The sequence below is a fragment of the Elephantulus edwardii genome, unplaced genomic scaffold (genome assembly GCF_000299155.1).
Source record: "Elephantulus edwardii isolate Elephantulus edwardi_28Jun2011 unplaced genomic scaffold, EleEdw1.0 scaffold00111, whole genome shotgun sequence".
Lineage (NCBI taxonomy): Eukaryota > Metazoa > Chordata > Mammalia > Macroscelidea > Macroscelididae > Elephantulus > Elephantulus edwardii.
This window is the reverse complement of record NW_006399861.1, coordinates 11,732,027-11,756,804: the sequence shown is the minus strand read 5'-3', so window position 1 is coordinate 11,756,804 and position 24,778 is coordinate 11,732,027. Positions and strand designations below refer to the sequence as shown.

At 38.4% G+C, this 24,778-nt stretch overlaps 1 protein-coding gene and 1 pseudogene across 1 annotated transcript in view; one reads left to right on the top strand and one right to left on the bottom strand.

Moving 5' to 3' along the window:
• LOC102848552 (probable phospholipid-transporting ATPase VA-like) overlaps positions 1–24,778 on the top strand; it is a 664,838-nt gene that overhangs the window by 215,529 nt on the left and 424,531 nt on the right. Inside the window, 1 exon segment of the mRNA XM_006892177.1 lies at positions 22,256–22,341. Within this exon segment, the coding sequence (XP_006892239.1) occupies positions 22,256–22,341 (86 nt within the window).
• Positions 12,748–13,248, bottom strand: LOC102859318 (annotated as a pseudogene).

Here is a 24,778-nt window from a genome sequence, read left to right as displayed (position 1 = left end):
AAATTCTCTGGATACCCTAGGCATTTTTTTTTCCTACCCAGGGGTCAGATGGCACAATCTGGGGACTGAGGAGCTCACCCTGAGGGCCATGACGGCTCGCCCCAAGCTGAGGGCTGAAGACAGCCCGTCCCGAGTAAGGCAACACCCCCAATGGGCTTGCTGGTACACTCCCCCTCTAATTGCCCCACCCCAATTTGGTCCCCTCCCTGACCGAGGACTGTGTGGCCAGGGACAGCGTCTCCAATTCCAGCACCACCACTTCCCCCCCATAAGTGGTCATACTATAATTTGAAGTAGGTGTCACTGCCCTCCCCCTTCATAAATGGCAAAGGGAACCTGAGAATTGTGAACAGGCTCCCCCCAGGTCTAAATAGCTTTTGGCAGAAGCATTCAACAGATCAAAATATGTGGTGCATTTAGGATGTCGGTCCTCTTGCACATGTTGCCACTGTTAAGTGTCATCAAGTAGACAACTCACAGTGACTTTCAACAATCCATTGTATAGGTGATCGTCTCCAGTTTTCCAAGGAAACCCAAACCTGCCGGCGGCGGGGCGCACATCCGCCCCCCACGGGCAGTGGGGCACGCGCCTTATCTTTTGTGCGGACGGCTGGCAGGCATGCACCATCCCCCAGCATGGGTGACTGGTGGGCGCTTGCCATCTCTCGCGTGTCATCTCCCACATGGGTGGCCAGTGGGCGAGTGTCATCTCATGTGCAGGCAGCTGGCAGACACCATTCCCCAGCATGGGTGGCTGGCAGGCGCACATCATCTCGCACGCGGGTGACCGGCAGGCGCGCATTATCTCTCAGCAGGCGAGCGTCATATCTCCATAGGCATGTGTCATCTCTCAGCAGGCACGCGTCATCTCGTGCACAGGCAGTCAGTGGTTGCGCACCATCCCCCAGCATGGGCGGCCAGCAGGCACACTCCATCTCCCACACGTATGACTGGCGGGTGCGCACCATCCCCCAGCGCGGGCAGCCAGAGGGTTCATGCCATCTTTCGAACAGGTGGCTGGCAGGCGCGAGCCATCCCGAGTGTCATCTCCCACACAGGCAGCTGGCAGGTGTGCATCCTCTCCTGCGCGGGCAGCAGGTGGGTGCGCACCATCCCCCCACCCGGGCGGTGCCTGGTGAGTGCCATCTTTCACGTGGGTGGCTGGCGGGTGCAAGCCATCTCCCACATATCATCTCCCACACAAGCAGCTGGCGGTCACGCTTCATCTCATGTGCAGGAGGCCAGTGGCCGCCCGCTTCTCCTGCCGCTGCCATCTTGGCTCCAAGAATTCTCCCCAGAACCAGTCCACTTTGCTGCAGTGTGGTGACTCCACTGCACCAGTCCTGGGGAGGCCTGGTGCCCACTCTCCATCCTGGGTGAGGGATTCCATAGGTTCCTGCTGTTGGAGCCTCATGGAGCTGCAGCTGTGGTGCAGTGCAGTGCGGGCTCGGTGGGAGGGGGTTGGGAGCTGCGGCACTCACCCATTCTTCCTTGAGAATCCTTGAATTCCTGTTGTTGAGCCTCAATCCTCACTGAAGACCAGTCATCAACTGTTTAACTGTTCAATTATCAATAAACAGAAGTCTTTAGAGGGCCATAGTGGCCCTGTTCCAAGTGGTCTGCTGCTCCCGCAGCTCACCATGTTGTCTCTGCCTCCACCGCCATCTTGGATCTCCTTTCGTTTTCTTTGTATAAGTCTTTTGTGTCTCTAGTTAAGTTCACTCCCAAGTATCTCAATTTATGGTCAGCTATTGTAAATGGTCTGGAAGCAGGAGCGGCATCCACTTCCGAAATGGCTTGCCTCCAGAAACTCTATGTACAAACAGTGCTCAGGCTGTTCGTTCATAGGGTTGCTATGAGTCGTCTACTACTCGATGGCATCAAACAACAACAGCAACAACATTATAAATGGTATTGCTGTTTTTAATTTCCTTCTCTAAGTTCTCTTTCTTACGCTACTAAATTGGTCTACTAGCTCTAACAGGTTTGGGTTTTTCCCCCCATTTTTTTTAGTTCCTGGGGTTTTCTGTGTACACTAACATATAATCTTCATATAGCAGCAGTTTAACCATCTCTGTGTGCATCTGGATGCCTTTTATTTCCTTCTTTTGTTGAACTTCCCTCACAAGTACTTCCAATCAATACTGAATAGAAGTTGTGACAGTGTGCATCCTTTTCTGGTTCCTGTTCACAAGGAAAAATGCTTTTAGTCTTTCTCCATTGAGAATTATTTTGGCTCTTCATTTTGCATATATACTTTTTACTGTGTTGAGGAAATTCCTTTCTATTCCATTTTTTTAGTGTCTTAATCAGAAAAGAGTGCTGAATTTTGTCAAATGTGTTTTCTGCCTCAATTGCTAGGATCATATGGTTCTCATTATTTGTTTTGTTGATGTGATGAATTGCGTTGATTGTTCTTCTTATGTTGAACCATCCTTACATATCTGTCATTAACATTTCTTGATTGCATCTTCATATACATCTCTGGATTAATGCTTCAATGGAGGTAGATTGTGGATCTAAGTAAAATGGAACTCCTGGCATCAATCTTTTCTCCATAATGTGCTTCTCAAAGACTCACAGTCATCAAGTCTATTCCAACTCTATAGCAATCCTCTGTTTGATTTCTGAGGGTGTAAATCTTAGCAGGAGAATATTATCATCTTTCTCTCATGGAGCACCTAGTGGTTTCAAATGGCTAATCTTTTAATTAGTCATGCAAAACACATAACACACCATCATAATTCCTATTATATATTTACAAAATTCTAAGTAATACAATAATAATTTATCCAGCATTTACTTTAGTGCTTAGAATATCTGTGATAGCATAATCTACTGTATACTGATATATTTAGAAAACCTTAGATAATAGAGTTGTTATCTGAACAAATAGGAAAATCATGATATAGAGAAAAGTTTAAAGCTGCCAATAATTTCACTTTCCTTGGATTCACAATCAACAACTTGCAAGCAGCAGTGAAGAAATCAAACAATGAAATTCACGTACCGGGGAGAAAGGGTTCTGCAACTCCTCTCAGGAAAAACTCCTCAGGGATCATGGCTTTTGTGGGGTCAGACCAAGGTACAAAAAGGACAATAGAAATTAAGAGGAGGAGCTGCAATCAGGTGAGAGACTCACTTCCACAGTTGGTATATTGAAGTGCTAGCAAGAGAAGTGCTTACAACCACCCTAGATAGTAACTTCTCACGATGAGAAACCTGGTTATGTCACTGCAGAGAACAAAAAAGGATAAAAAGACTTTAGGAGAGGGTGCTGCAATAAAGTGAGATTCCTGCAGGGCTGCACTGCAGACCAGAGTAAGGACTTTATGAAAGGCAAACTCCCACTTTATAGGCCCAGAAAGGACTTCCAGTAGGATGAGTTGCCCACTCTCAGAGACAGAACATCATAAAGATAAAAAACTATCAATAAGCTATGTAGATATAATAGAATCAGTGTAATGCATACTAAAGGAAAAAATCATATAGTGTCAAAAAAGCAACAAGCAGCTTTAAATGTGAAAAAAAATTAAGCCTTCTAAAATTTTTTTTTTTCAAAAAAGCAGAACACATTGTAGACCCAATGATCACCCCAAAGTCAGAGAGATAGAAGAAATAAAGTGACATGGATCCATATGAACATCTACTGAAGAAGGTAGAAATGATGGATGAAAGAATGTAAGCCAGAAACAAAGTGAATACCCCAGAGACAGAGAATAAAAAGAAATCTATTGATGTGGATTTGTATGAAAGCTATGGGGGAAAGGTGCAAATGATTGAAGAAAAAAAAATAGAAGCCATAAAGAAAGATATTACTCCAAAGAAAAAAAAAAGACAGAACAAAGATATAGACACCAATGAACTTGAACAACTATGGAAGAACCTACAAAAGATAAAAGAAAAGCTTGAAACCATAGATAAAGAGATGTAAGATCTTAAAAAAATATTACAACACAGAAAGAGTACAGCCAACACAAAATTGAAAACAATATAAATGCATGAAAACGAAATATATAATATTTGCACGACAATACAATATAGAATATTAAGACTGAAATGGCAGAAATTTCCAAAACCCTGCAGGATAAAAAAAGAAGAACAGAGGAGCTAGAACAGAGGGTCAGTGGCCTGGAAAGCAAGAACTTAACTGGTAACTACTAGAAGGAAAAACTGAGATGAAAATGAAAGGAAGACATTAGAAACATGTGGTATAACATCAAAATCAAAAGAAACTATATATGTGTGTGTGTGTGTGTGTGTGTGTGTGTGTGTGTGTGAGAGTATGAAATCGGAATTCCAGAATATAAGGGGGACGGGAAAAATGCTGAAAAATTGTGGAAGAGGTAGCAGAAAAAACTTCCCAGATGTTTTAAAAATGGGGAAAGCCTCATTCAAGAAGCACAATGAACACCAAACAGACTAGAATCCACCCCACTTCACACCCCAAAAATCAAGACACATCATCATCAAATTCTCTATAAAAAATAGAGACTACTAAAAGCAGAGTGATAAAACTAAGAGGCACCCACACAGGAGAAACAATTAGAATAATTTCTGATTACACAGCAGAAACCATGAGAACAAGAAGACAATGGGATGACACATACAGAAGGTTGAAAGAAAACAATCGCCAGCCAAGGATCCTGTACTCAGAAAAGTTGTCCATCAAATAGAAAAAAAAAAGTTAGATCATTTACAGAAAAGAAGTAATTTAAGGAATTTATGAAAATAAGACCAACTCTATAAGAAATTCTAAGGGAAAGGCTTCACACAGAGACATCAAAGGAAAGTGGAAGCAGAAACAACAGAAAAAGAAACTCAGCAAAATGGCAATGGTAAAACCTGGCCTGTGAATAATCATACTTGATGTGAACATATTAAATGCACCAATTAAGAGAAAAAGAGTAGCAGAATGGATAAAAACACAAAGTCCATCAATATGTTGTCTACAAGAGAGACATCTAAGAAATTAATACAAAGATAGACTCAAATTCAAGGCCTAGGGAAAAAAATATACCAAACAAATGGCATTTACAAAAAAAAGCAGTAGTGAATACTCAATGTAAAGTAGACAGGTGTGAGAATCATACAATGCAACTAGAGTCAATGTCTAGCCCTTTTTTCTCTTCCTTAGCAGAGATCTTTTCCTTATAAATGATGTGTTAAAAGGATTTGGGTATTGAAAGGTCTTGTCTTACTTCTAGTTTCATTTTAATGTATCTATTTTCTTTAAGGTGTTGCCACTACACTACTGACTGCCAGGTCTAAATGCTATGACCACTAATTTATTTAACCAAGACTCTGAGGCTTATATGCAATGTCACAGCATTAATCAGATACTGCATTTAAGATCTTGATGTGTAGGAGATGGAGAATTCAGAGCTACAGATTTCCAAGTTATTTCTTTCAAAGGAGTGGAAACCAATTCTGAAGGCTGGTCTATTCCTCCTGAGATACCTCCAAAGATAGGCTTGGCAACCTACTTCTAAAAGGTTATAAACTTGAAAATTCTATGAAGCAATTCCATTCTGCATATGGCACCATTAGCCAGAATCAGTAATCCGCTCGGTGGTTACTGTTGTGACTTTGTCCCTTTGACAAATTGAACAAAGGAAAAGCGTGAGAGGAAAGACACAATTCTAATAACCCACCAGTTTGAAGCATATTTTGCAAGATCTGCATCTATCAATTAGGTTAGATGATGAAATAAAATGAAATGTATGCTTCGGAGAAGACAAACAGGACATGGAAAAAAAAAAGTCAGGGAAGAAGTTAGATCCTTTGGGGGCCCAAAGCAAAGAGGCCCTAAGGATAGCAAAAGAAACATCAGTTGAGTATGTAAACTCATTCTGAGCTTCTTTATCTTAAGAATTAAATGAGGAAATATTTTTAATATTTTGTTATTATCTGAATAGAAGAATTTTATAGAAATATATTTTTTTTGCCTATGACCAAATATAATGAATGAATTTTTAAGTGGGAGGAAAAACAGGAGTGGCAATACTAATCTGTGATAAAATAGACTTAAGAATGAAAAGCACCATAAAAAATAAGGAAAGACACTATATAATGATTAAAAGTACAGTATATAAAGAAGAACCTTGGCCAACATTTATGCACCAAATGATAGATATACAAAATACATTTTTAAAAAGCAGTTAACAGAATTGTAGATAGAAATGGATAGCACCCCAATAATGGTAGAAGACTTTAATACAACACTCTCACCAAAGGATAGGACAACCTAAAAGAAAGTTAACAAAGATGCAGAAGATCTAAACTAGAAAATCAGCCAGCTACACCTTGTAAATGTATTCAGGGTACCGTATCAAACTAAAGCTTAATTTACTTTCTTCTCAAGTGCACATAGCACTTTCTCCAGAACTGAGCACATACTGGGGCACAAAGCAAACCTTAAGAAATATAAAAACATTGAAATAATAAAAAGCATTATCTTAGGCCATAATGCCATAAAACTAAAAATTAACAACATGAGAACAAAGTGTATACAACTACCCATATGAAAGCTAGATTACATGCTGCTAGAACTTGATTGGATTATAGAAGAAATAAATGAAATTTAAAAGTTCCTAAAGAAAATACACCATATCCAAACATCTGAGATGCTTGCAGCCAAGGCAGTCCTCAGGGGGAAGTTTACAGCAATAGGAAAGCACATGAAGAAGGAAAAAAGAAGCAAAATTAATTATCTAACTCAACACCTCCATCAAATAGAAAAATAATGGCAATTTAACTCCACAGCTTCAAGAATAAAAGAAATTATAAGAAAAAGAATGGAAATAAATGAAATAGAAATTTAAAAAAGACAAACCACAAAAACCTGAAACCATCAAAAAGACCAGGAGCTTGTTTTTTGGAAGAGTCAATAAAATTGAAGAAACCACTGGCAAACTTAACAAAATGGAATGGGGGAGGGGGGGACAAAGACACAAATAACTCAAATGAGAACTAGCAGAGGTGATATCACTACAAAACAAGAAATAATTAAATCTGTAATATCAGAGTATTATTAAAAGCTATACTCTGGTAAATTTTAAAATCTAGAAGAAACAAATTCCTTGACATTCATACACTACCCAGATTGACACAGAGAGATGTAGAACACTTGAACAGACTCATCATAAAAGAAGAATAGAGTAAGTCATAAAAAAACTCTCTCCTCAAAAAAGTTATTTACCAGATGCTTCATGGCTGAATTCTACCAAACCTTCAGAGATCTATCACCAATTCTACTTATTTTTAAAAATAGAAAAGAAGGAACACTTCCAGAGTCCTTCTATGGTGCAAATATAACCCAAATATTCAAAACCAGGCAAAGAGTTTAACAAAAAAGAAAACTACAGACCAATGTATCTCATGAACATAGATGCAAAAATCCTTAACAAAATCCTGGCCAATAGAATCCAACGCAATGAGGGTTGCATAGTGGATTATATTCGGGGGTAGCGGGTGGGGTTTGGGGAGGTGCGGGGGGGATTGTGTACCAATGAGGGAGTTTTTCTTTTGCTTTTCAAGGAGAGGAGCAAGGGGGGGAGGGGTTTGTGCGGGGAGAAGGGTGCAACAATGAATGAATGGAATTCCAAAATCTCTGTAGATGTTCATTGAAATGAAAAATAAACAAACTAAATTAAAAAATTAAAAAAAATTCATAATGACCAAGTTAAATTCATAAAAAGTATGCAAGGTTGGTTCAACACAAGAGGAAAAAAAAAGAATGTAATTCACCACATTAACAAAGCAAATAACAAGGACCATATGATCCTAGCAATTGATACAGAGAAGACCTTTGACAAAATCCAATACTCCTCCCTGATTAAAGCACTCAGCAAAATAAGAATAGAAGAGAATTTCCTCTACATAGTTGAAAGTATATATGGAAAACCAAAAACCAGTATCATTCTCAATGGAGAAAGACTAAAAGAACTTTTCTTGAAAACAGGAACCAGAAAAGGATTTTCACTTTCACCACTCCAATTCAATATTATTTTTGAGGTCAATATGATGAGAATTAAATAAAAGATAACCAGATTGGCAAAGAGTGGTTAAACTGTCTCTATATGCATATAATGATAGTGTACACAGAAAAACTATTAGAGCAAGTTAGTAGAGTGGCAGGATATAAGATCAATATACAAAAGTCAGTGGAATTCCTCTACAGTAACAAAGAAAACAGACAAGGAAACATAGAAAGCAATACAATTTACAATAGCCAACCACAGATTGAGATACTTAGGAATAGCAGATGTGTCATTCATTTCCCTCCAGAAACTCTATGAACTTTGATAAATGTCAATAGTTATAGAAAGGCTTCAGGCCTTTTGTTCATAGGGTCGCTACGAGTCATGCTCAAATCGAAGGCAATCAACAACAACACAGAGATGCAAAAGTTTTTACAAAGAAAACCACAAAACACTTCTACAAGAAACAATAAAAGACTTAAATAAATGGGAAAATATTCCCTGTTCATGAAGAGGGAGACTCAATATAGTGAAAATTACAATCCTATCAAAACTAATCTACATCTATATTACAATTTCAATACAGATACCAAATTTCTTTTCCAAGGAGATCAAAATTACAATTGTCAAGTTTCTTTGGAGAAGATAGAGACCCTGAGTAAGTAAAGTGTGTGGAGACTGCCCTCACCATGTAAACACCACCAGTTCCTGCATCAGGAGCACCAATATCACAAGGGAATGGAGAGAAAATGGGAGGACACAGGGGGTGGAATACCTGAGCCATCAAATAAGAGGGGGTGGGAGGTGCCAGAAAGCAAGGAAAGTGAATTGAACTGGATGCTGGCAGAGCAGGGTGAGGGGTAAGAACACAACACATGTGTTGGAAGGGTGGGCCCCCAGAATCAACACCTGATATTACCTGCACATTCCCACCAGCTCTTTTGAGCAAAATGATTGTTTATAATATATTGCTCTAAAGCTGAGAACCCAAATGTTGTTTTAAAGCTGAGCACGCAAATTAAGACGGCCTAGGGAGAATGTTTGATCATCCTCTTACAAAATAACAGGCCTTCAAAAACATCAGAGCACACTTGGGTTAGACTTGCAGATATGGCACCAGAGGCTCAGCCTTCATGTCAGGAATCACAAAAGAGAAAATCCGTTGCAAATAGACCCTAATTATTGGAATGTGAAATGTGAGAAGTATGAATGTAGGAAAACTGGAGATTGTTAAGAAAGAAAATGGAATGCATAAAAATTGACATATAGTGTTAACAAAATGAAATGGATTGGATCTACTATACTGGAAATGAAAAATGAGGGAAAATGGGATAGCACTCATAGTTAAATAGGCTATTTCTAGATCCATCTTGAAATACAGTTTTGTGAGTAACAACACTGGATAATATCCATATGCATACAAGGAATACCTGTTAATTCCACTATCATTCAAATTTATGTACCAACAACCAGAGCCAAAGACAAGGAAAAAGATGACATGGACCAACTGTTCCAGTTGGAAATTGACCAGACATGCAACCAAGATACTTTTTTTTTTTAAACTTGGAAAGCACACTTTATTTCAGTGACATATGAAAATTAGAGGCCTGGTTGGACTTAATAAGCAATTTTCCCATACAATCTTGATTTCTTCCTTTTTAATATAAAAACAATAAAGCTAAACTTTTCTTCAAAGTCTCACACTGCTTCAGTTCCAATAAACCTCTTTTAAACAAGGTATACACAAATCTGCTGATCCTATGACTGTTTTCTAAGATTACTGTTTGGCCTAGGATGCTGCACTTCCTAGTTATAAACGATCTCAGATTTTATATTTGTCTCATTAATCACCAAATTATCAACCTTAAGTGAGCTGCATCAGCTAGTACAACTGCTGCTGTGCAGAGGGCAAATCCTCAGTTTATACAGAAGTTATTATTTATCAGACTCCAGTATGCTCAGGCTGGTATGAGGCAGCAGGTTAAAGTGGCCTCCAGAGAGGTCATGATATAACACAGAATGTATGTTTTGAACCTTAACAGTACGAGGAAGACAGTAACCAAATGAATGAACAACTGCTAAGTATTTTTCTCATAGAACATAAGGACAATTTCCCTCTTATTCTACCCACTGAATTGGTACACTAATGAAAACAAATATTTTCTTTTTTAATGATGAAAATTTCTATTAAAAATACTGAATGCTTCACAATTTGTATGTCAATTTGTGTGTCAGCAGAGGCCATGCTAATCTTCTCTGTATCATTCCAATTTTAGTGTATGTGCTGCCAAAGTGAGCACAACAAACGTTTTTTAAACACTTTTACCCCAAGGCCAATCTGCTTTAATAATTTAAAATATAGTACGTAAATTGTCTTTATTTTATAACCTGCCTCTTCTTTGAAAATGGTAAAAATAGAATGATGTTATCACTTCAGTTTCTTTCTGGTTTGAAGTTTTAATATGAATTGTGAGAAGTACAACTAGAGCACCTCAAGAATGTGCTACACGTTTTTATCTCAGAACACTACAATTTACTGCTTTGCCTCATCAATATGAAAGGGTACTGGAGTGCATTATTTGAAATTAAACGTAAGTGCTTTCCCTGTTTAGCTCAGTCAAAGGTACCCAAAGAACTAAGCACCACTTAACAAATACATTTGTTTATTCCTGGTGAGAACATTTGCCAATCACAATGGCACTTCCTGAACCCCTACAGAGAAAGGCAATCTTCCACAATCCTTTTCATGGATAAGACCAAAATGCAGGACACTCAGGTTCTTTCTGTGCTAAGCTTTTGAAACACTTGTGCATTTAACTTTTAACCATTAACAATTGACTTTAACTAAAACCAAAGCAAAATATTCAACCTTCACAGAGTTCACATTCCAAAGAAAGGGTTATCCTTTTTAAAAAGGTTTGCTAAGACAAATGAGTTTCTGTTTTTAATTTCTAGTAATAACAGAGTTAGAAACGTTTTTTGTTTTGGGGAATCTCCAAATTAAATTGAGACCATTGAATCCTAGGCCAAATAAAAATCCTAAACAGTCTCTTTAAGCTCTCGTATGAGCCAATCTGGTTGCTTTAATCACTAGTTTACTAAAGAAAGAACAACACTATCTACTTTGTGAGCTAACACAGAAAGGCATTCTCCTATAGTGAATGTTATTTACACTTCTTAAAAGTCCGAAGTTTTGGAAGTAAATTCTAGTAGTTGTGACTAAAAAGATGTCCTCTCAAATAAACACCAAAAAGGTTCTTAATGAATTACAGATGTTAGCCTACTGTGACCCTAAACGTATTTAAAAAACAGAAAGTAACTATTTTTTATTTAATCCTTTGTTCATTGTCTTCAAGTAGCTAATTCTTTCCAATAAGACATTCCCAAAATAAGTAGGAGCTCTGGGTTCCAAATATAAGACTTTTGTTCTGTCATCATTTAAAATTTTCCAGCAAAACTAACTTTAAATAATGTTATACCATTTTGAGGTGTTGACTGACATACAAGCATACATTAGGGATCCTAACAAGTATTCAACTCACTCCTTGATCAACTGCCTTTCTCTCAAGAAGAAATTCTAATTTTTTTAAGATTTCTAGAAAGAAATTTCCAGAAAAAAAGTCCTGTTAGTCAATGTCACAAAGTCAGAAGCAGAAAACACTCTCATAGGGGGGCTTATCTTGGAATCTGTTTTTAAGAGACTGGAACGAAATACACAGATCCTCTTTTTTCATTAAGTGAGAATCCTGTTTTATGTCAAACTTTATAGGAGCCTAACTCTCTTTGTACTGGCTACTTACAATGCTAGAGAGGTATTTTTTCATAATTATCAGTGAATATACACCGTCTAATTCCCTATCTATCCCACATCCTTCCTTTTCTTCCTGCCAGTTTTAAAACTAACCGATGTCTGGGGGGAAAATACGAGAAAGTAATCCAAGCAAAAATTTGGCTCTGGAGATTATAAAGACTTCCTAAGGATGAACAAAATGCGAGAGTAGCCAGAACCTTAGGTATTTCGAAAGTCCAACTTGTTATTCACATATTCTAGAGTAGTTAGCAGGGCTCTCACACACTTGGTTTGGAAGCATAATCAAATTTCACACAGAGGTGGAAAGCCTATATCTTCTTTGCACATGCACTGGTTGGCTCTGCTCAACCCAATCTTCACTTACACATAATCTGCACCTAGGAATGGAGGAAAATTAAAAAATAAAATAAACTTACCCTAGGTTGAAAAAAAAATTCAGGAGGCAAGATGTTCTGAGTTATTCTAAACAAGAATGGGGCATTTTGTTTTATAAATGCTCTCTCTGGATAAAGACATATTTACTTTTCATGATCAAAAAAAGCTCATCCATGTATATACTCTAAGAACTGGGTCTATTTGTGTCAGAAAATACAAATACAAGGTTTCCTGGTTCTAACTAGTTTCCTGTCTGCTCTAACTGTATCTCCTAAAAATTACTTTAAATCATAATGTTTCATTGATATGGAAAAGGATGGATTCTGATCTTGGGCCTGCAGGTCCTCTTAATTAAACTAACAGGCTGGCTAAGCGATAGTTTATTTGGAACAGTTCTTCTGTGTATGAGGGTTCTTGAATCAAGTGAATGAGACTCAAATGAGGGAGGAAAAAAGGTACTTTTCAGTTTGAAAGCCACAGTTTATCTTTCTATAAATAGATGAGGAGAAAATGAAGAACACACTGGTAACAGTAAGAAGCAGAAGTCTTCTTAAGTCTGTCTTTTGATGAGATATTCAGTTACTGTGCATTTCCATTGTTTTTCCATGGCAGAACGTATGGCAGAGACTTGGGAACTCGCATGCCTGAAGCCAGGTTACTTTTATGTTCTGTAACTATGCTGGTTGCAGAGCTGTTGTTGCCACAGTAGTTGGCTGTACCCCAGACAAATGGGGTACTGGTCTGTTCCCACAAATCTTTATCCCAGTCTTCATCACAAGGAGGACACTGCCATGTGCTCTCAGTGAGAGTCTCTTGTCCAAGGTTCCTTGTCTGATTGACAACATCCTGCTCAATACAACTCTTGTCATCACAGCTTAAGATATGACTGATTTCGGCCCGAGGAACCTAGTGGCGAGCATTGAAGGGACAGGTGGCTAATTTGTTTGCAACATCAGGATGATTCTTTCTGCACTTGATAAGATGATAAGGAAACCGGCATGCCCTGATCTGGTGGTTTTTATCATAGGGGCACTGTAAAAGCTTTTCAGGGTCCAGGGAATCAATGTAAGTTTCTTCCATGTTGGAAATGAAGGAGCAGAATCTTTTTCCTGTGATGCTTTCCCTTCTCTCCCCTCAAAGTTCCTATGCTTTTCAGTATTACACCTCAGTGAAATGGACAAACTATGAGAAGCAGTCAAGTGTGGGGCCTGGATGTAGTCGGCTCTAAACAGAGCTCGGGACCTCAGGAAAGGAAGCGGTCCCTTCGTATTTTCTTCCTCGTCCACACGCTCTCGCCACAATTGCCTCCACCCCACAGCCGCAACCAAGATACTTTAGTAATAATTGGTGACTGGAATGCAAAAGTTGGGAACAAGGAAGAAATATTGATAGTTGGGAAAAATGGATTACATTTCAGAAATGAGGCTGGATGCAAAATGATAGAACTCTATACAATCAATGATTTGTTCATTACAAATATGTTTTATAAGAATTCCAAATGGTGACTATACATATAGACTTCACCTGATGGACTCAGATTGATTACATTTGTGGGAAAAATTGTTGGAGAAGCTCAATATCAGCTGTGAAACCTATGCCAGGTGCTGATTGGGATCAGATCATCAAAGACTCATATGCAAATTCAAACGGAGGCTAAAGGAAATCAAATCCACAAGGATCAAAGTTTGACCTTGAGTCTATCTAAATTTAAAGACAATCTGAGGAACAGGTTTGAGTCCTTGAATACTTTTGAGTGAAGATGAGATGATCTATGGGAGGTTATCAAGAATATCACCAAAACAATTTAAAAAAAAATAATATCACCCACAAAGAACGCAAAAGGTCATTACAAAGAGAGAAGGAGAAGAAGAAGACCAAAATTAGTATCAGAAGAGACTCGGAATATTGAAGTAGAGCCAAAGCAAAGGGAAGAAATCAAGATGTTAAGGGAGCTAAATAGAAGATTTCAAAGGGCAGCATGGGAAGACAAAGCAAAGTACTAAAAAGAAATGCGCAAAGAGCTGGAGTGGGAAAATCAAAAGAGACAAGCTCACTCAGCATTTCTTAAGTGAAGAAATTAAAGAACAAATTCAAACCTTGAGCTTCAATGCTTAAAGATGTGGTAGGCAGAATACTGAATAACCCAAGAATAGAAACTAATTTCTTCAACATAGTGAAAAATATATATGCAAAATCAAGAGGCAATTTCATTCTCAATGGAAAAAGACTAAAAGCATTTTATTTGAAAACAGGGACCAGACAAGGATTTGCACTGTCACCACTTCTGTTCATTATTACATTGGAAGCACTTGCTAGGGCAATACAAAAAGAGAAGGAAATAAAAGGCATCCCAATCAGCAAAGAGATGGTTAAACTGTCCCTATATGCAGATGTATATGTATAATGTATTATAGTGTATAAAGAAATGTACAAAGAAAAGCAGAAGGACTCAACAAAAAACTGTTAGAGCGTCTTGTTGTTGTTGTTGAGAACTATCGAGTTGGAACCGACCCATAGCTGGCCCTCCAGTGGGTTTTCAGAGGCAGTTAATTGCATGGGAGGAGATTGCCCATCCTCCCATGGAGCAGCTGGTGGTTTCAAAAGACGTGCCTTCGGAATTGCAGTGCAGATTCTTAACCAATAGGCCACCAGAGTTCCCTATCTAGTAGATCAATTTAGTAGAGTAGCAGGACTCCTAACCACAATGGAATGGATTGAGAAATTATGGTACATTAACATAGTGGAACACTATGTAGTACATAGGAACAATGATTTTGTAAATTGCTACTTAACATGGGAAGGACTGGAGGGCATTATGCTAAATAAACTAACTCAATATCATAGAGACAAATACTGTATAAGACCATTATTGTAGAATGAGTAAAAGTATCCAAGGCGGGGGGGCGCTTAATCATAGGGTCACACAATTTGATGCGTGGAGGAAGGTGTGGGTAAAGAAAAGGGGAAAGATCCAGTGTGAAAAACAGTGTATACCAACCTTATGAACTTTGTAAGTAAACCAGTATAAAATAAAGGAAAAAATTAAAATGCTAAAATAAAGATAGAAGGAGTATGCAGAAAAACTACACTAAAAAAATGGCTGACACAGAAGAATTTCATGAAAGAGCTTAGGATCAAGAGCCTGTGGTGACGAAGAAGGAAGTTCATGGTGCTCTGATGGAACTGGAAAAAAAATAAGACCCCAGGAATTAATGGAACAGCAACTGACATATTTCAACAATAGATGCTGCCCTGAACACACTCACCAGGTTGTGCCAAGAAATCTAGAGGACAACCACCTGGCCAACAATAGGAAGAGATCCATGTTTGTTTCTTTTTTTAAAAAAAGGTGACCTGACAGAATGTGTTAATTATCAAACAATATCATTAATGTTACATACAAGCAAGATCCTGCTGAAAATTATCTAAAAACAACTGTAACAGCACATCAACAGAGAACTGCCAGAAGTACAGGCTGGGTTTAGAAGAGACTGTGGCATTGGGGATATTTTAATTAGGTTTATCTTAGCTGAAAGCAGATAGTACAGAAAGAATGTCTGCTTTGTTTCAATGACTATGCGAAGGCATTTGACTGTGTGGGTCACAGCAAATTGTGGCTAACTCTGAGAAGAACGAGAATTACAAAACATTTGATTGTGCTTATGTGAAACCTATACTTTGACCAGGAGGCAGTCATTAGAACAGAGCAAGGAAGCATTGCATGATTCAAAATCAGGAAAGGTGTACACCAGAGAGGCATCCTATCTCTATACCTTTTCAATCTATATGCAGAACAGATTATTCTGAAGGCTGGGCTCTCTAAGGAGGAACGTGGCATCAGGATTGGAGGAAGACTCATCAACAACCTTAGTTATGCAGACACAACATTTCTTGCCAAAACTGAGGAGGACCTGGGCATTTGCTGCAGAAAGTCAAGGACTGCAGCCTTAAATATAGATTGAAGCTCAGCATCAAGAAAACAAAGATTTTACTGCTGGGCAAATTGGCAGCATCATGATAGACTGTGATGAGAATGAGATGGTTAACAGCTTCAGCTTACTTGACTCCACAATCAACACTCTTGGTACCAGCAACCAGGAAATCAAAAGATTAATTTCATCAGGGAAATGTGCTGTCAGGCACCTCTCCAGACTATGGAAGAGCAATGATGTCAGTCTAGAGACTAAGGTGTGCCTGACACAGGCCATGGTCTTCACAATTACTTGATATGCATCAGAGATCTAAACAATAATGAAGGATGATAGAAGAATAATTTATGCCTTTGAGCTGTGGTGCTGGAGAAAAGTATTGGATATACCATGGACTGCTAAGAAAATAAACAGATCTGCCCTGGAGAAGTATTTTGTTCCTTGGAGTCAAGGATTTTGAAGCTTCATCTAACATTCTTTGGGCATGTTGTTACAAGGAATCAGTCCTTGAAGAGGTAAATCATGCTTAGAAAGGTTGAGGGATAGTGCAAGAGAGGAAGACCCTGGATGAGATAGATGATGAGTGAATAGGGTTATGGGGGTAGATGTGTCAGAGATAATGAAGTTGGCTCAAGATAGAGCAGGGTTCAGAGATGATGTGCATAGGGTCGCTATGAGTCAAAAGTGACTCGATGACACATAACAACAACAACATCCATGAACAGGAATATAAATGGAATATTTTTTCCTTTTATTAAGTCTCTTATTGTTTCTTAAAGGAGAGTTTCATAGTTTTCCTTGTCAAGATCTTTTGTGTCCTAGTTAGGTTTACTCCCAAGTATCTCAATTTATGGTTGGCTATTGTAAATGGTATTGCTTTCTGAGATTCCTTTTCTGTGTCTCCTTTGTTACTACAAAGAAATCCCACTGATATTTTTAAATTGGTCTTATGTCCTGCTTTTCTGCTAAATTAGTAGTCTAGTCTGGTCTAACATTTATTTGTTGAATTCTTGGGGTGTTTCTGTGTGCACAATCATATCATCTGCATATAGCTACAGTTTTACCACCTTTTTTGTGCAAATACATTTGACTGTGTCAATCACAAAAATTGTGACTAACATTTAAAAGAATGGGAATCCTAAAGCACCTGATTATGCTCAGGCAAAACCTATACCTAAACCAGGAAACTGTTGTCCAAACAAAGCAAGCGAACATTGCATGATTGATTCAAATAAAGAAAAAAGGACATCAGGAATGTATCCTTTCTCTCTACCTTTTCATTCTGTTTGTGGAACACATTGTTTGGGAAGCTGGACTCTGCAAAGAAGAATGTGGCATCGGGATTCGAAGAAGACTCATTAACAATCTAACATTCTGCATTAGGCTCTCCAAAATGGGTAGGACTTGATCCATTTGCTTCAGAATATCAAGTACAGCAGTCTTCAATATGTATTGCATTTCAACATCAAGAAAATAAAGATCCTCACCACCAGGTTAATAAACAGTATCATGATAGACGGGGAAAGAATTGAGGTTATTAACAATTGAATCCTGCTCAGATCTACAGTCAACACTCTCCAAGAGTCAAGCTCTCAAAAGATAAGTTGTATTGAGAAAGTCTGCTGTCAGGGGTCTCTCCAAAGTTTGAAAGAGTAACTACATCAGTTTAGAGATTAAGGTATGCCTGATTCAGGCCATGGTCTTTGCAATAGCTTGCTATGCATCAGAGAGCTGGGCAATGACTAAGGATGACAGAAGAATAATTGAAGCCTTTGAATGTGTTGTTGGAGAAGAATACTGAACATACCAAAGACTGCCAAGAGAACAAAAAGATCTATCCCGGAGAGGGTGAAAACAGTTTGTTCCTTGGCGGCAATAATTTTGGCAACATACTTTGGACATATTGGCAGAAGGTACCAGTCCTTGGAGAAGGACATCATGCTTAGGAGGATAGAGAGTGAGCATAGAAGAGGAAGACCCTGGATGAGATGAATTAACGTAGAAACTGTGGCAATGGAGTCAGGTGTATCAGAGACAGAAGTCCAGCATAGGGCAAGGTTCAGAGTTATTGTTCATGGGCTCACTATGAGTCATAGTCAACTTGATGGCACATAACAAGTACAAACTGAATCAAATGTACAAAATACATTTGGCTGTTATTCCATTATATTTTGTTAAATTGCTATGTATGAAATAATTGTAGTATTTTTCATCCTTTGACAACAATTAATGAGCTAAATTAGAAGCTCTGAGCATGGTTTGGAGCCAACAGTTGCTCCATGGGAGAAGGATGGGCAATCTCCTTGCATGGGATTAACTTCCTTTGAAAACCCACTGGAAGTTCAGCTATGAGTTGATTCTGACTTGATGACAACAAGAAAAAGTATTTACTCACCTGTAAAACAGGGAATACACTTTCTGAAACAATTGAGCTCCAGAATTACCAGCCCACCTTGACCATTCCATCTCCCATATAGGGATAATACAATATCTGACTGATCATAGAATGGTGAGCAGAGAATGATGAACTATATCCATCCATAATCCATCGCTTTTGGCCGTGTGCATGCGAAGCTTTGTGCTATTCTCAGAGAACCTATGTCTAGTGAAAGAGGAATAGGAACTGGCAGCAGTCACACCTAAGGAAACACAAAGATTTATGTTTGCTAGGGTTCAGACAAAAGCAGATCAGCCTCAGAGGACAAACCTACTGAGTGGAATGTTGGGGCATTTTTTTCCACAAAGACCCATTGCTAATAGCATACTGCAAGAGGAGTAGCAGTTATTGCAAAGTGGAAGGGGGTTGCATAGGACAACGTATCAGAAAGGTGTGGATCTGGGCCTGCACAAGTCTTCTTGTGTGACAGGGAGAGATACTTAAAAGTCAGCAGCAGTGAAGTGAATTCAATAACTCAAGCAAAAGATTTTAGACGGCAGATCTGAAGCACTGTTAAGGCAAGGTCCTTCTGTGGTCAAGTTGGCATACAGAATTATTGTGCTTGTGCCTAATCAACAATAAACCCAAGAAGGCAGTAAGGCCAAAGAGTTGTGTTTTCCAAAGAGTTGAGGACAGTGGCACTATTTCACTGCTGTTAGAGGAAGATGAATATGGCTACTGTGCTCAAAGACCTTGCTAACCAGGCCCCTGTGACTCCATGCTCTCCACAGACCAAGATAGGTGAAACCTCCCTTCAAGTAATTAGATAGTGTCTTCATGCCTGTATAATAGTGAATGCCCTGTACTTGAGCTGTGGGTCTAAAATGTGCCTTGATTGCTCATCAGCCCAAGAATGTGAACTATTTACTCCACCACTCCCTATCTGATGCAGAGAAAGATTGTTGTCTCTGCCCTGGGTGTATATGCTTCCCATGTCACGTGATGACTGGTACAACATCACAGATGCAATTGTAAAGTATCAGAGACAAAGTACTCTACCATTTGAGGGTTGTATGCACTGCATTTTCTTTCAGAGAAAGAAGGTAAGTAGAGATAAAGTATTTTTAACCTTCTTCCCTTATCTGCCAACTATAATCCTAATAATTTCTAGACCCTACTACACTCATGGTCACTTGGACTATGTATCTGTGAATCTCTGAGGGCTTAAGGAAACTGTGAACTGGTTTCAAAATCATCTTCATGATTTTAAATAAATCAGACTTCTTGAATCTCACTCTGGAAATCAAACAACATCATTTTGGTCCAAGGACAGAAATAACATCCTTTTTTATTAATATCTGAGAGGAATATAGTGTAACTAAGAAATGGGACTTTATTAGAAATTGGATTTAGAGAAGAACATTCCCAGATTGAATGCTCTTCTCTGAATCTCTATAGAAAATTTCTGGGTTTTTTTTCTTAGAAAACCCTTTTGTCCATTGTCATTGTTAATTGTGTGGTTTTCTACACCTAATATTTTATTTTCTTTTAAAGTTATAGTCATTCCAACTCGGTTATTTGCACTATTACTCTAGTAATAAAAGCATTAATCATTATCTCTCTATTAAGTACTAATGTGTGATTGGCACTCATCAAAGATTAGTAGACACAATAGTTTCATGGGATTTCTTTGTCCTAGTGCAAGACACGGACTAGTCTTTTTAAGATTGGGCATAAATAAGCCTGCAGATATAACCAGAAATGCACAGACAAAAGAGGATGAAATAAATGAATGAGACCAAGTCCTTGTGTACATCAAAAACTTTTTTTTCCAGTAGGGTGAAAAGAAAGCCTAATGGCAATGACATCTCAGACAGAGGTCTTACAATGAAAGTTTACAAAACACTACCATGGACTGCTAAGATAACAGACTAGTCTGTCCTGGAAAAGGTGGAACTAGACTACTCCTTGGAGGCAAAGATGTTGAAGCTCCATCTCACATACTTTAGTCATCTTGCCACGAGGAACCAGTCCTTGGAAAGTTTGCCATGCTTAGAAGGGTGGAGGGACAGTACAGGAGAGGAAGACCCTGGATGAGATTGACTGACTCATTAACTAGGGTAATGGAGATAGGTGTGTTGGAGACAATGAGATAGGCTCAGGATAGGGCAGAGTTCAGAGCTATTGTGCATAAGGTCTCTATGAGTGAAAGGTGACTAAACAGCACATAACAACAAAAGCAACAGAGCCTCTGTCAGAAAAAAACTGATAGCCCAATTACCAAATGCGCAAAAGACTCATCACAAAGGAAGACATTTGGATGGCGTACAGATGTATGAAGAGATGCTCAAAAATCACTGACAATAATGGAAAGGCAAATAAAAATGGCAAGATACCATCTCACTACAGTAATAGTTATTTTTGGGTTTTTTAATGTGCCATTGAGTTGCCTGTGACTCATAACAACCCTATGTACAATAACTCTGAACCCTTCCCTATCCTGAACCAATCTCACTGTCTCCAACACATCTACTGCTATTATCACATTTACTGAGTCAATCCATCTCATCCATGGTCATCCTCTCTTGCACTGTCCCTCCACTCTTCCAAACATAGTGTTCTTCTCCAAGGAGTTATCTCTCCTGGAAATATACTCAAAGTATGTGAGACAGAGCTTCAAAATCCTTGTCTCCAAGGAGTAGCTTGGTTTCACCCTCTCCAGGGTAACTTTTGATTCTTTTAGCAGTCCACGGTATGATCAATACTCTTCTCCAGCACCACAGCTCAAAGGCATTGATTAGTCTTCTATCATCCTTAATCATTGTCCAGCTATCTGATGCACAGCAATTAATTTCAAAGACCATGGCTTGGATCAGGCACACCTTAGTCTCTAGATCAACATCAGGAAAGCAAGCAATAAACGTTGAGAAGATGTGGAGAGATTAAAACTCTTATGTGCTGCTGATGGGATTGTAATATAGTATAACCAGTCTAAAAGACAGTTTGGTATTTCTTCAAAAAGCTGAACATAGAAATCCCATATAACCCAGATATTCTACTGCTAGGAATATACCCCAAGGAAATTAGAACTGAGACATGAACAGAGATATGCATGTACACCTGTATTCATGACATCATTATTCACAGTAACAAGAAAATGCAAACGGTGCAAATGTCCATCAGTAAACAAATGAATAGAGAAATTGTAGTACATTCACACAATGGAATACTGTGCAGGACTAAGGAATAATGATTTTAGTAAAATACTTTATGATATGAGAGAGTCTAGAGAGTATTATGCTGATAGTATTATGGTATAGTCTCGTAAAGACAAATACTGCATAAGATCATTATTGTAAAAATAGAAGGATAACTGACTACTAAATATATGAATGTTGAAAAGGAGAAGGGGAAAGGGTAGAATAAAGAGAAGGATGAAAATCACTAGGATAGCAGAGTTTAGTGGGCAGATGAGAGTGTGAATGAATAAGAAAGATTCAATAAGCATAAATCAATAGTAATTAATTATAAATATAAAAAATATTATGTATATGAAACAGTGTTAATGAAAGATTATATAAAACATAACATATATGAATGGGGAATAAAGGAAGACTATAAAGCAAAAAAATTATAAATTCGTTCACAGATTTCAATTGACCTACAAAGTCATTAGGAAACTTAGTCTCTCAGTAAGAATAAAAAAATTAAGAAGAAGAAAAAAAAAAGATTGGAACAGTCTGGCCCAAATTCCTCTAACGTGTGCATTCTATTATTTCAGGTCTCTGAATTTAATCCTTTGACATTTACCAGTGTCATTGAGTGTGAGAAGCCAAATAATGACCTGACTAAATTTCATGGTAACATGTAAGTATTGTACATCTGTCTGTCCTTGAGCTGATCTGTTTACTGTCTTTTTCGAGAAAATATCCATTCAAGCAGTGTTCAATTGCTTATACATTTATATTCTCATAAGGTTATGTTGTTGTTGTTAGTCCAGTTGACTGCAACTCTTAACAACTATATGAATAACCTGTGCCATTCTCATCATTTCCGATATACTGAAGACTATTAGTACAATAACAATATCAATCCATCTCGTTAAGGGTCTCCCTCTCTTGCTCTGACCTGCTGCTTTTCCAAGGACTGGCCTTTTCTACCAACATGCCCAAAATATATGAGATGATGTTTCACATTTTTGTCATTAAAGAGCACTTAGGTTGTACTTTCTCCAAGAAAAATGTGTTTGTTCTTTTGGAAGTCTGTGAGCTATTCAGTATTCTTCTCCAACACCACAAATGAAATTAATTGTCCAACTTTCAGGTTCATTGTTGCATCAGTTGTTGTGTATGGTTAAATTAGAGCCCTTCATAGCTAACTCTTCAATAGATTTTCAGAGGCAGTAAATCACATGGGAGGAGATTGCCCATCTTTCTCTCATGGAGTAGCTGGTGGATTCAAATCCTGTATGTTTGGATTGGAAGCTCAATTGGAAAGACTATGGCTTGGTTCAGATGCACCTTAGTCTTTAAACTGACTTCATTGCTTTTTAGCACTTTGGATAGGTCCTTTGACAGCAGATTTTCCAAATGCCCATGTCTTTTAATTTCTTGATTGCTGGTGTTGATTGTGGAGCTAAATAAGAGTAAATCATTGACAAATTCAATCTTTTCCCAATCTATCATGATGATCAGAGATAAGGATTTTTGTTTTCTTGATGTTCATATGTAATCTATATTGAAGCCTATTACCTTCAATCTTCCGCAGCAAGTGTTTCAAATCCTTCTATGGAGCAACTGCTGGATTCAAACTTCCTTAGAAACATGATCTTTGGACTAGTATCACAACTCTGTATGTACTGGACCACTATTTGAACTTCTTTCTGATGATATAGGCCATAGATTGATGCAATGCTAACTCAAACATTATGCATTTCTGGTGCAGGCAAGTGAAAGAACGTAAGTGACTCTGAGGGAGAAAGAGGCTATCCCTTTCCATGTATTATATTATATTTATATTTATTTTTATTTTTTAACTAATTTAGATATTATCTATATATACAGAAAGAAAGAATATACATGTGTGTGTGTGTGTGTGTGTGTGTGTGTGTGTGTGTGTGTATAAAATAGAGAACAATGTTACAAAGATACTTCCTGTACATAACCAAACACCTTCTAGGATTGGTTTGCTGAATCTGGAGATTTATGACCATAGTCTAGTGCCTTAAGTAGGTCAATCAGCATAAAATTGCTTATAAAGTTGATGTTACAGCGCTCCCTCCTAGAGCATTAGGCCACTGACCTGCAACCAGAGAGACTGCTGCCCTACTGCTGCCACTTGGAGACCACTGCCTCACCACCATGTGGAAACCACCCCACTGCTCCCCTGCTGTCCTGCATGAGGAGCACCAATACCAGAGGAGAAACCATTTCCTTCCCAAACACCACATTGGTAACCCTGGCCCTCCTAGGGCAAGTGCTTGAGCTGTGGACCTTTTGGACCCGACCTAGCTGCTGCAGTTACCTGGCCTAGAAGACCGCGGAATCACAGGCCACCTCTCTCCCCAGCTGAAGCAAGTCTTCCCTTGAGTCAATTGATCAGAGAGAAATTCAGGCAGAATGAGCTGTCCTTCCTTCCTCTGGAGCAGTGAGTAGATGACCCAAAATTATCATACCAAGGGCTTACTAAGGTCTCAGGCATGAAAAACTCTATCATAGCAATGTCACAGAATAAGCAAATTACCTCACATCCCACACAAAACCAAAACAAGATGTAACCCAGAATCAATGGATTTCCTAAAGCCAGAAAGTCTGATGGAACTTTTTTACTAAGAATTAAAAAAAACAATGATTGTATATTTTCAATGGGTAAAAGACAAACTTAAAGCAATTCAAGACAATGCAGATAAAACAAACAAAGCATTAGAAGTTCTGGGAAAACAAGAAACCACAATATAGAGTATGAGGATCAATGTATCAGATGCTGTTGACATGGAGGGACAGATGAGTAAGTTGAAGAAATGGAACACAGAACCAGTGAAATAGAAGAATTCTCAACACTGATCTGCTAGGGAAAAAAGCAGAATCAAAAAGGAAGGGCAGGGAGAAGCCTAAGAATAATGTAGGACATCATCAAGAGGAATATCGTGTGCATAACTGGAACCCCAGAAAGGGAGAAGCAAGTAAAGGCTCTGAGAGAGTTGTTGAAGAATTACAAGAAGAAAAATTACCTGGTATAATTGTTGTTGTTGTTGTTGTTATGTGCCGTCGAGTCGCTTGCGACTCATAGCGATCCTATGTACAAC